Below are 10784 nucleotides of genomic sequence, written 5' to 3'. Positions count from 1 at the left end.
AACCCTACCTACTGTATATGGGCACCGATAATGCGGAGGAGAAAACACACCCACTGCGTCCCCCAGCGCCCGGCGGGAATCAACCCCGGGCAGGGACGTGCAGAGAATGTTAGAGAGGCAGGGGCTGACATTTCTAAAAGGACCTTTTGGTGGAAGCTCACAGGGCCTTTTGGTGGAAGCTTGGAGGTCTGCTATTTTCGGTCCTTGATACCACACTGAACTACACTCTTAAAAAAAATTCCGTTAAAAAACGGAAAAAGTGCTGGTAATAAATTACCAGCACTTTTCACCGTTATTCTACGGGCACTTCCGTGAACCTTATAACGGATATTTCCGTAGATTTACTTAACTTTTTCTGTTCCATTTACGGACACGTCCGTCAATCCTAAATTGAATAATTCCGTACTTTTGCAGCAATTTTTCCGTTTTTCCACGAGCATTTCCGTAGATTTACCTCACTTCTTCTGTACCATTTACGGACACGTCCGTCAATCCTAAATTGGATAATTCCGTACTTTTGCAGCAATTTTTCCGTTTTTCCACGAGCACTTCCGTAAACCTTAAAACAGGTATTTCCGTAGATTTACCTCACTTCTTCTGTACCATTTACGGACACATCCTAAAATGTTTAATTGTGTACAGTTCTCTATGCCATTCTCTACCATCCATGAATCTGAATAAAGCACAAATATAGGAACAGAACAATGTTTTATTTTTAAGTTATACAAGTAAAGTGCATTGACTTTTACATTAATTGCAGTGTGCAAACAACTAACAGTTTTAGAACCTTCATAAAACAATACAGCATCACAATTATTAGATCAACTTTTCAAAAAAATAAAAAATAAAAAGAATAAGACCCCTGTGCTACCCGTCTCTTGCAAATTGGTTTAAGACGTTTCAACAAAAACAGCCCAATCTGTCAATCAATCAAATTTTCAATCTCTTCCTCTCACACACTCAAAACAAAAAGTTTACAACAACAACAAGAGGACATAACTTAACAGTGAATAGGTTGTGTGTTGTTCAGAACCTGCAGCAAAATAAAAAGTTAAAATAAAAAATAATAAAATGGATCCATTTGATGCAGTGACAAATATCGCTAAGTCCCCTCCCATGAACATGGGGACACAAATTGATTTAAGACATTCACAAAATCACCCTGCCTAAGAACAATTTCACACTTTCCACCCATCCAAGTGCAATCTGTAAGCATGCAGTGACAAAAAAGTCCCCTCCTATGAACATGGGGACACACATTGGTTTGTTTAAGACATATTCACAAAATGATCACCCTCTCCACCCACTCAAGTGTGGGGTGTGCTTTAGGGGTTCAAGTACAGCTCTCAATATAGAGGACAGGCTATCACGCAGTAAAATAGCATATTTATAATACTGTAAAACAATATTTGTACTCCCAAACCCCATATTTTGGTTTAGCCTTCTTACAAAAAGAGTGACAAAAAAGTCCCCTCCTATGAACATGGGGACACACATTGGTTTGTTTAAGACATATTCACAAAATAATCACCCAGCAGAAGATCACCCTCTCCACCCACTCAAGTGTGGGGTGTGCTTTAGGGGTTCAAGTACAGCTCTCAATATAGAGGACAGGCTATCACGCAGTAAAATAGCATATTTATAATACTGTAAAACAATATTTGTACTCCCAAACCCCATATTTTGGTTTAGCCTTCTTACAAAAAGAGTGACAAAAAAGTCCCCTCCTATGAACATGGGGACACACATTGGTTTGTTTAAGACATATTCACAAAATAATCACCCAGCAGAAGATCACCCTCTCCACCCACTCAAGTGTTGGGTGTGCTTTAGGGGTTCAAGTACAGCTCTCAATATAGAGGACAGGCTATCACGCAGTAAAATAGCATATTTATAATACTGTAAAACAATATTTGTACTCCCAAACCCCATATTTTGGTTTAGCCTTCTTACAAAAAGAGTGTGTGTGTGTGTGGTGTGTGTGTGTGTGTGTGTGTGTGTGTGTGTGTGTGTGTGTGTGTGTGTGTGTGTGTGTGTGTGTGTGTGTGTGTGTGTGTGTGTGTGTGTTAGATTCAGTCCAAAGTTCTGTTCTGAGCTTTGAAAAAAGCTCAGATGGCCCACTCAGATTCCTTCTGCTTGCATTCAAATTCCTTCAGCTGACTCACCAGCTTGGACACCTTCGCAAAACTGCCGCACCGTTTCTTCCCCTTCAATTCAGCCTTGGAGCCTCGATCAGGATTGATCCCAAAGAAAACTCTAGGGGGAAAAAAAATATGTTTTAGCAATACATGCAACTACATGAATGGAACTGAACTAAGCAGTGACATGCAGACCAAGTTGAGATACTATTTGTAGTGTGGCTCTACAGGAGTGGAGCAATGCAAAATAGCATGCATTTGTTTTCTTCACTATTCCCCTCAGTGTACAGCTAATGTTGCAAACTACTACAGCTGTATTCTGTAAGCTAAAGAACTACTTGATTCTAATTGACCATCTGTTTAGTAGCCAACATTGCTGTAGTTAAGTGGTGCTGGTGCCAGTGTCAACATATCACTAGCCATTGCCTTTTCAAGACATGCATGCACAGTGCACAGATGTACACAGATGTACATACACTGTATCATATAACAGACATGTTTTCAAGGATGAGAAAAGTTTGCTTATCACCAACACATGTCAGCATAACCCATGCACTCTCATCTTGTGTGCAAGGATATACTGTACATGCACTGGACTCAGAAGGGTACAGAAACACACTTGGCATTGCCACATCAAAAGATTTAACAGCCCATTTCAACATGGACTGACATTGAGTGGAGCAACTGAGACATTCAGTGTCCGTGGAACAACATATTTTGAGGTGGGGAGATACATTTCATTGTGAGTCTTTGGCATGCATTGAAGGAGGAAACATAGCCGCACTCAGGAATATATATTCCTGAGTGCGGCTATGTTTCCTCCTTCAATATGTACCATTGAGCCTTGCACCAAAAAGACATTTTTTAATAACCTGGAGTGTTGCTGGCTTTGCTGCGTGAAGCAGTTCTCTCTTTCAGAGTCTTTGGCATGCAAAAATCAAAATTACCACTTAACACCTCTTTTTTCATGACAAAAATTAGATGACTAAAACTAAAAACGATAGAAATTTCTAATATGTGACTAAAACTAAGAAGCATGTGGACCTCATCTCTCTCTCTCTGCTAAGGGGCCCTTGGGTTGAAAAACAACAAAGATCCCTGTGAGTGAGCAATATTAGGCTCGAGCTTGATTGTAGAATGCCAATGTGATATTAACCTAAAGAAGACAGGATGCCGACGCCGTACACAAGTGTTGTCTGGTGGGAAGCCCTAAGTCTCCAAATCCAGCTTATACATTTCCAAACAATGAGTGCCTTACCTTTGCATAAATTCCAGGGTAAGAGCCAGCTTCTCTGGGTAGCAGACATTGCAGACATAAAACATGGAGAAGACGTAGCTCAGGGCCACAATGGGGGAGGTGACGTGGTCGTTGACAACTTCCCGATCAACAGCAATCATGAATCTCTGGTCACCTTAAACACATAACAAAAAATAATATAATGATTAAAAAAATAAAACGTGTCAAATATGTCATGCATACACAGGTCATGTTGACTAGCAAAATATACTTTATTTTTACAAACAATTAGGCTTATGTGTAAGGATTTAGGCCCTCATAATCACCATTCTCAGCACCATTTACAAAAACAGAGCATGCTCCTATATTTTACGCAAAACAAACTGACAAATTGACAAAAAAACATATCTTCAAGTTTGTTGGGATGGCAAAAATGATTAACTACAAACCTCTGACAAGGACGCATGGGGTCAATGGGACTCCGTCTTCTTCAGCATCTGCGGAGATCTGTTTTGGAAAAATAAAACAAAAGACAATAATTGATCATTTGACATTTCAAATGAAAACAAACTCAAAGTAAGATTTAACCATAGACTGTAAAATAATATGGACAAAGCGATCCCGTTGACTCGCATAGCAGATAAATTAAGAGTACAGTTGCCATAGAATTTACCTCATTCTTGGCGAAAAGTAGATCAGAGTCGTCCTTGAAGTACTTGGCGATGCCACAGATGAGCTGTATCGGACCGTCACCCATCTTCATCCCTTTGGAGTTCAGGAAGTCATTGATGCCCTTTTCCTTTTTGGAAAGTTCCTGTTCAAGGTTCAAGGTGTTACTTTTATTGTGTACAGTTATATAAGACTATAACTTATTTTGATTTGGCTTCCTACAGACAATGCAGCTGCATAGCAATAACAACAGTAAAACACACCTGTGCCAGCTGGTTTTGAACAGAAAAGCCAAAGAGTTTAGATGCATGATCCAACAGGTGAGACGCGTCAAACAGGAATGGCCACTGGTCCTTCAGGGCACGTACATCGGTCCCATTGTTGATGCTTTCACGCTGGATTGGATATGTTTCAGTCATCAATTTTCGAACAGATGACTCCTAAAGATATGAGGCAACAGTTAGAATTTCAATAGAGATAATACATTTTGAGCGAGAAATCAAAAACAAAAAATACATTGAATAGCCAATCGGCAAGTCCACAGCATGTCCCATTGTAAAATAATTACTTCCACATTACTCACTCAAAAAGTAATTCATAAAACAACACAAGATAATAATGGTTGCAGACCCACCTGAAGATCATGGGTTTGGAAGGCAAGTTTCAATTCATCTCGTTTAGACAGCAGGTCTTCTCTGGACACAGTCCCATCAAAGACAGAATCCCACTCCACACATCCATACCGATCTGAGTTTCTGGGCTTTTTCTGTGTCGGACCTTCACCCTCTGGACCTTCACCCTCTGCTCGTCTCGGCTGTGAGCTTTGTGTCCTCTTCACATTTTCAACTCTGTGTTCCAACTGTCGAAAGAGTGTTTCCGAACCATTGTTTGCAAACGGTTTGTTTCCAAACGGCTCTGTCAGCTTGAAGGAGGCAGGATATTGTCCTACAATCATACTGGCAAGGTCCCTCAGCTTTTGTCGACCAGGCCTTCCAGGGTGTTTATGGAGGTAATCTTCAGTGATGATGCGGACCATCTCTCGTCTGTCTTTCCCCTTTATGTACTTCTTAGCACGCAACTCATCCATGACTTTTGAGGAAAGTTTGTGCCATGGTACAGAGTATGTCTCCTGGGACGGGGAGTCGGCTGTCTCGGGTGGTGTTGGGGGCAGATGAAAACTCTGTTGCTGAGATGTAGAGGAGAGGCCAGGGCTTGTGAACTGCGGTGGAGCTTGTGAATCTATGAATGACATATATCTCCATAAATTAACCACATCAACAATTTTACCAATTAAATTAAAGGGAAATACCTAACCAAAACACATATGGCCTGAATCTCACTGTAATAATGTCTCGAAACACCTGATGCAGTTGATTCGTTTCATAGTTGCCCCGTATTCCATTATTCTGACCCCTGCCCACAGCTAAAATGCAGTTATAATGGGAGTCAAGGATCCTTAGGCTAGTCGACAAATCAACACATTTCTTTTCTCTCCACAGGCTTGCTGTAATGCAACCTGATTAGATTTCCAATGAATCTTTTGAATTTATAAATTTGAAAATAGAAAAATAATAATCAAACATCGTCATACAGGGATTCAATCCCTGTATGACACTTCATATGTGCTTTTAGGTAAGTACTTCGAATAAAGCCTTTACCGCAATCTATACAAGTAAATGTTTTTTCCCCTGTATGAGTCTTCATGTGTACTTTTAGATCTCCACTTTTTCTAAAGCCTTTACCACAAACAGTACAAGTAAAGGGCTTTTCACCTGTATGACTCCTCATGTGTACTTTTAGGTCTCCACTAGTCTCGTGAGTCCTCATGTGTACGTGTACGTATTTTCATACCTCCAAACTCAATTTATTTTTTATGAATTGTTCATTCTTAGTGTCCAGATACTCTCACATGTTTACTTGTATCACTTTTGTGGTTCTGTTCATACAGATCTAGGCTGTGTAGACCTCTATCCCTGGTCAAAATACAGGCCAGATTTGTATGAACGGCAGCACAAAAGTGACAAACTGCACGTGTCAGTATCTGGACACTAAGAATGAACAATTCATGAAAAATATATTGAGTTTGGAGGTCCGAAAATAACCGCACTAACTTAAGGATCCTTGACTCCCATTATAACTGCATTATGAAACAAATCTGCTCTATCAGGTATTTTGGGGCATTATTACATACATGCAGATTCATGCCATATGTGTTTTGGTCTGGTATTTCCCTATAATACACTGGTGACTGGTCCTCATGTACGGTTTGGGCCCCCAGGCATACAAATGGACCTGTTTAGGATGAGAACCCACTGTAGGGTACAGTATATAGCAACATTTTATTCATTAGTTATTGTCATTTTTGAATACATTTTAGGAGTTTCAGAAAGTTAGACCATGATTTAGTGAACTAGAATTGTACAAATTAATCCATAAGTATTAAACTCAGAGTTGGCAGAGAAGAAATGGTTCATTTGGACCAATCCTGGGCCAAACCGATCCTGGGGGAACAGTGCATTAATTTCCAAAAGACAAACTTTAATGTACAGTATAACAATATTGGCCATAGTAGGACTGGGCAAGTTACGTTGAATATGTTTTTTTGTTTTTTTTTTATCAAATGTACAATATTAATGTTTGGGGATGATATACCATTTAGATGGTAACTTCAGTGTTCTTTTAAATATTTATGAAATTCTCCAAAGAATGTGACACAATGCCACAAGGTGAGCTTGTAGATTTGCCATTTTCTCAATTTCCCCACCAAAATAAAATAGGATAAAACAGTTAAGCCATTTTATAATAAACCAAACATGATCTAGTTTCATATCACAAAATCAATTATATTTATACATTGCCCAGGGTTGTTTGCTGTCTGCCAGGACCCTCAGGGAGTTAGTAACCAAATGGACCCACAATTGTCCATTTGGTGTCATTTGTACACTCAAGAGTTATGCACATAATAGTTGTTTTAGTCGGTGTCTTCCATCCTTCAGTATTGTGTTGTGTGTGTGTGTGTGGGGGGGGGGGGGGGGGGGGAGGAAAATATCTCACCTGCTTGTAATGCCTGGATAGCTCTGACGAATCTTTTGCACTGAATGAGTGGCAGAGTGTCTTTAATCTCCACAGCGTCCACAAGGGGCAGGTCATCCACACATAGAACTCCTAATTCCTCCAGTCTAGCCATGAGTGTATCAATCTGATCGCTACTGAGCGATGGCATGGCTTTTGTAACAAGGTCTTTCACAGGCTCCATCTCGGTGTGTGTTTTAGTGCAATAAGCCGCCTTGCACCTCTCTGGTAAGCAGAAAGTGGAAAAGAGTCATCGAGTGTGTTGAGATTATGGCAGCTGAACAGGTCAGAAACATTTGCATGAACTTCATAGAGTCCAAGCTCAGGTACCCAGCTGGCGGTTTTCCCCCGGAGTAAAAGTAGGACAGTAGTTTCATCTTTTACAAAAAGGCTTGCTATTTGTCCTAATTGTAGTTCTCCTTTGGTGTATCTCAGGAGGACAAGCATGTCATTCGCATATCTAGTGCCTTTAACCTCTACCTTTTCGGTTACAACTGAGTTACTCGGGTTCAGATCGAATTGTTCAACCACTATCCTTATGCTCTGGTCATAGAGGTCTGGATAAAATCGTGTGGAGTCTGACACATGAACCTCAGGCTTAAACAAAGTGCCAGAGGACAGATAAGCTTGAAACAACTGGTGTCGATCGGCCAGAGACTTGGTTACATTTATAAAGTTTTTACTTGCCCTAATGCACCTCTTAAAATAAGAATGTTTTGATTCAAAGCGCATAGTCCAAGTATGGATGAGTGGGCCAAATTGTAAAGTCAAGTCTGCATAGTGAAGCAGATAGTGGTGTTTTGGCCTGAGTTGAACTCCTGGGAATAACTCTTGCCTCATTTCCACATAAAGTTCAATCAGTCCCTTCATATAGGCAATCTGAGACTCCGAGAGTCGAGGGGCACAGACAAATTCAACAAGTTCCCTGAGAAGGAGTACCAGTTGCCATACTGCATTGTCAGCATCCTCAATTCTGTCATGAATTAAAACAGGCAAGAATCTCAAAATCCATCTGTTTTGGGCTGCATGCCCTCCAAGCTTTTTTCCTGTGGCGGGAATTGCATTTAGCTTGTCACTGCTTTCACCGGGGAATGTGTGTAGTCTTTCATTTAGAAGCTCATAACTGAACCACTTTTCAGTTTTGATTAAGAACTTTAGACACAATGCTAAATCGTAATCAACTACACCCTCAAAGGTATCATGTGCAAGGCATGGCGGTAGGCCTGGCTGACACACATGAAAGTTAGCCAGTCTATTGAAAACACTGACACATTTAACACCGTGATGCATGACTATATCATCACTTTCCAGAAGACGCACAGTCTCATTATGATCAGCTGGATTTCTATGGGTGAAAACTGTGAGAGGATTAGACTGAAATTCCTTTCTTGTTGCTAAACAGTATCTACAGAAATATTCAGCTGTGCTGAAATTTTCTGTGAAGCCACCAATCATGTGGGAGCCCAGGTTATCTCCCATTATGCATGCAACAGTTCCTTTATATATCTTTCCACCAAAAGATATGCCCTTTTCCTCCAGCTCACACAAATCTGACACAAGCTTATTGAAAATCTTCTCCGTTCCAAAATATTTTTGGTCTTTCTCCACACAGAGTAGTGCCAACTGGATCTGATCAACAGTTGATCGCTGGTGTGGCAGAAAATTTCCAAGCGTGAAGTATACCCCTAATACTTTGTGCTTTGTTTTTGCACTACCAAGGGCGTTCGCCACTTCAAATGAGTCCTGAAAAAGCATCACCTTTAAACTGTCTGGGTCTGAAAACATGGGGTTCGATTTGATGGCCCACCCATCATTGACATCAGTGAGAATGTCATTGTCAACATTAGGACTAGGATGCTGATCTATGCTTCGCTGTTTCAGAATAACTCTGATGGTTTCCAGCACTGGAATGTAGTGGTAGTGTCTCTTCTTCCCACTACTATTGCGCCCTAGATAGACTTCAACAGGCTCCACATAGTCATAGTGTTCCTTGTAATACTTCAGCCTTCTGTGCTGCGTAGTTAAAAGACCCTTTTCGTATAATGTTGTGTACATAGGGCTCTGCTCATACACACTATTCCCAAGACATGTTAATGTGTCCTTTGGAACACCATGCTGCTCAAGTTCACGAGCTAGAGCATTCAAAGTATATTCTTGTTGAATATCACTTAGAGTTCTCATTTCATTTGCTATTTCTGTTATTGTGGAGGCTGGGACCAAATATTTTGCCTGCAAACCCAAGTAAAACTGAGCAAGACTCTCTGTGTAGGTATCTTTCAGTTGATCACTCCCAAGATTATCATTGTGTTCTGTATCAACAACATTAGAACTTTCAGGTTCCTCAGATTCTACATGTGATCCCTCAGGTTCTACATGTGATCCTTCACCTTGCAAAGACTGTGCGGGGAGTTCACATATATGAACTGGGGCTAACTTGGTAACATCCCAGTCTTTATGGTATCTGGACAGATGTGTAGCAAAAGACGTCTTTACATTAAACGTCTTAGAACAACCACCAAAGGGACACGTTACAGTCAGACCCTCCTCTATGTGACCACTCAAATGACGCTTAAGAGTTTTCAAATCAGCATATTCACTGCTGCAAAAATTAAATGAGCACTTTAACTGTACAGACACATTACGGTTCCATGCCTGTGTGCTCCTTCTGTCCACGTGTGTTCGTGACATATGTACAGCAAGGCTATTATACGTTCCTAACTTCCTTGCACAACCGCTATGGCCACATAAAAAAGACACATTACTAGAATTTCTGTGTACCCTGCAGTGTTTTAAGTAATGGCTTGAGGACTGGGCGTTAAAGCCACAAATATTACAAATAAACATGTTTACCAGACAGTGTGGTGGAAAGCGTGCTCCACACACACAAAGCTGTAAAACAGAATTGGTTCTAAATTTCAACGTGCATATGAGGTGGACAGGAAAATAAATATAAGCAAATCAATCAATCCACCCAATCAAGCAACCAAACAGAAATACAAATCAGAGTAAAATTGTCCATTGTCTGACACTTTCACGTGCAAGTTATATTTTTCACAGCATGTTGCCAACATGTTTATAAAGGCAGCCAATTCTGGTTCTGATCCAATGTGAACAGGCTGACTCTTCCACATATCCCTCACTTGGCAAATACAAACTACTAACTACTGCATTCAGCAACTCATTTTACACCGTCCAGGGCTGAACTACTCGAACCCCAAATGGATATGGTCCCTCAGGCTGAATACTACTGTACTTTCTCTTTTCTGTTTTTGTGTACAAAGCATATGGTGAAAATAAATAGCCAATGGACAAGCTTGTTGTGAGCTTGACGATATGGCTGCTATAATCTACTATTTTATAGCTTAGCTTTTCCCCTCAATACCGATGCTCGGGTTTAAGTGGTTAACCAACGTGAAAACAACACACGCACACACCTCCCTAGCCTAGCTAGCAAGCATGCCAGCTAGAAGGCTTTTAACCAACGTGTAACCAAAACGACAGACACACACACAAACGAAGCCACAACTAAAATATGAATCATGAGCCCAATATGTGCGGAAACACACACTAGGACGGGGCGTTAGAAGAGCATGCCAACAGAGAATCAGCGCCGTTTTGTTTTTGTTTTTTGCCTATAACGTTGATTTGTTGCACAGCCTTGCGCGCGG

At 40.7% G+C, this 10784-nt stretch overlaps 1 protein-coding gene across 1 annotated transcript; it reads right to left on the bottom strand.

Moving 5' to 3' along the window:
* Positions 1 to 793: 793 nt before the first annotated feature.
* Positions 794 to 7563, bottom strand: LOC308285391 (uncharacterized protein). The gene is made up of 7 exons (XM_080726126.1): positions 7099 to 7563; positions 4679 to 5283; positions 4308 to 4484; positions 4049 to 4189; positions 3825 to 3882; positions 3397 to 3550; positions 794 to 2256 (listed from the first exon to the last, which is right to left on the bottom strand). Exons 1-7 carry the CDS (start codon positions 7298 to 7300, stop codon positions 2109 to 2111), a joined length of 1485 nt encoding a protein of 494 aa, XP_080582252.1. The 5' UTR covers positions 7301 to 7563; the 3' UTR covers positions 794 to 2108.
* Between the last annotated feature and the right edge of the window lie 3221 nt (positions 7564 to 10784).

Source organism: Nannobrachium achirus (assembly GCF_963921795.1).
Source record: "Nannobrachium achirus genome assembly, chromosome: 5".
NCBI classification, from domain to species: Eukaryota; Metazoa; Chordata; class Actinopteri; order Myctophiformes; family Myctophidae; genus Nannobrachium; species Nannobrachium achirus.
Note: the sequence above shows the minus strand (reverse complement) of the source record. Positions and strands in the feature narration are given on the sequence as shown.

What these genes read in the sequence shown, in the direction of transcription:
- LOC308285391 (XM_080726126.1), bottom strand. Translation starts at nt 7,300, where the DNA reads ATGGAGCCTGTGAAAGACCTTGTTACAAAAGCCATGCCATCGCTCAGT. An exon ending in TATCCAGGCATTACAAGCAG is followed by an intron (nt 5,284 to 7,098) that starts GTGAGATATTTT and finishes TGTCATTCATAG; the next exon opens with ATTCACAAGCTCCACCGCAG. An exon ending in ACCCTGGAATTTATGCAAAG is followed by an intron (nt 2,257 to 3,396) that starts GTAAGGCACTCA and finishes TTTTCCCCCTAG; the next exon opens with AGTTTTCTTTGGGATCAATC.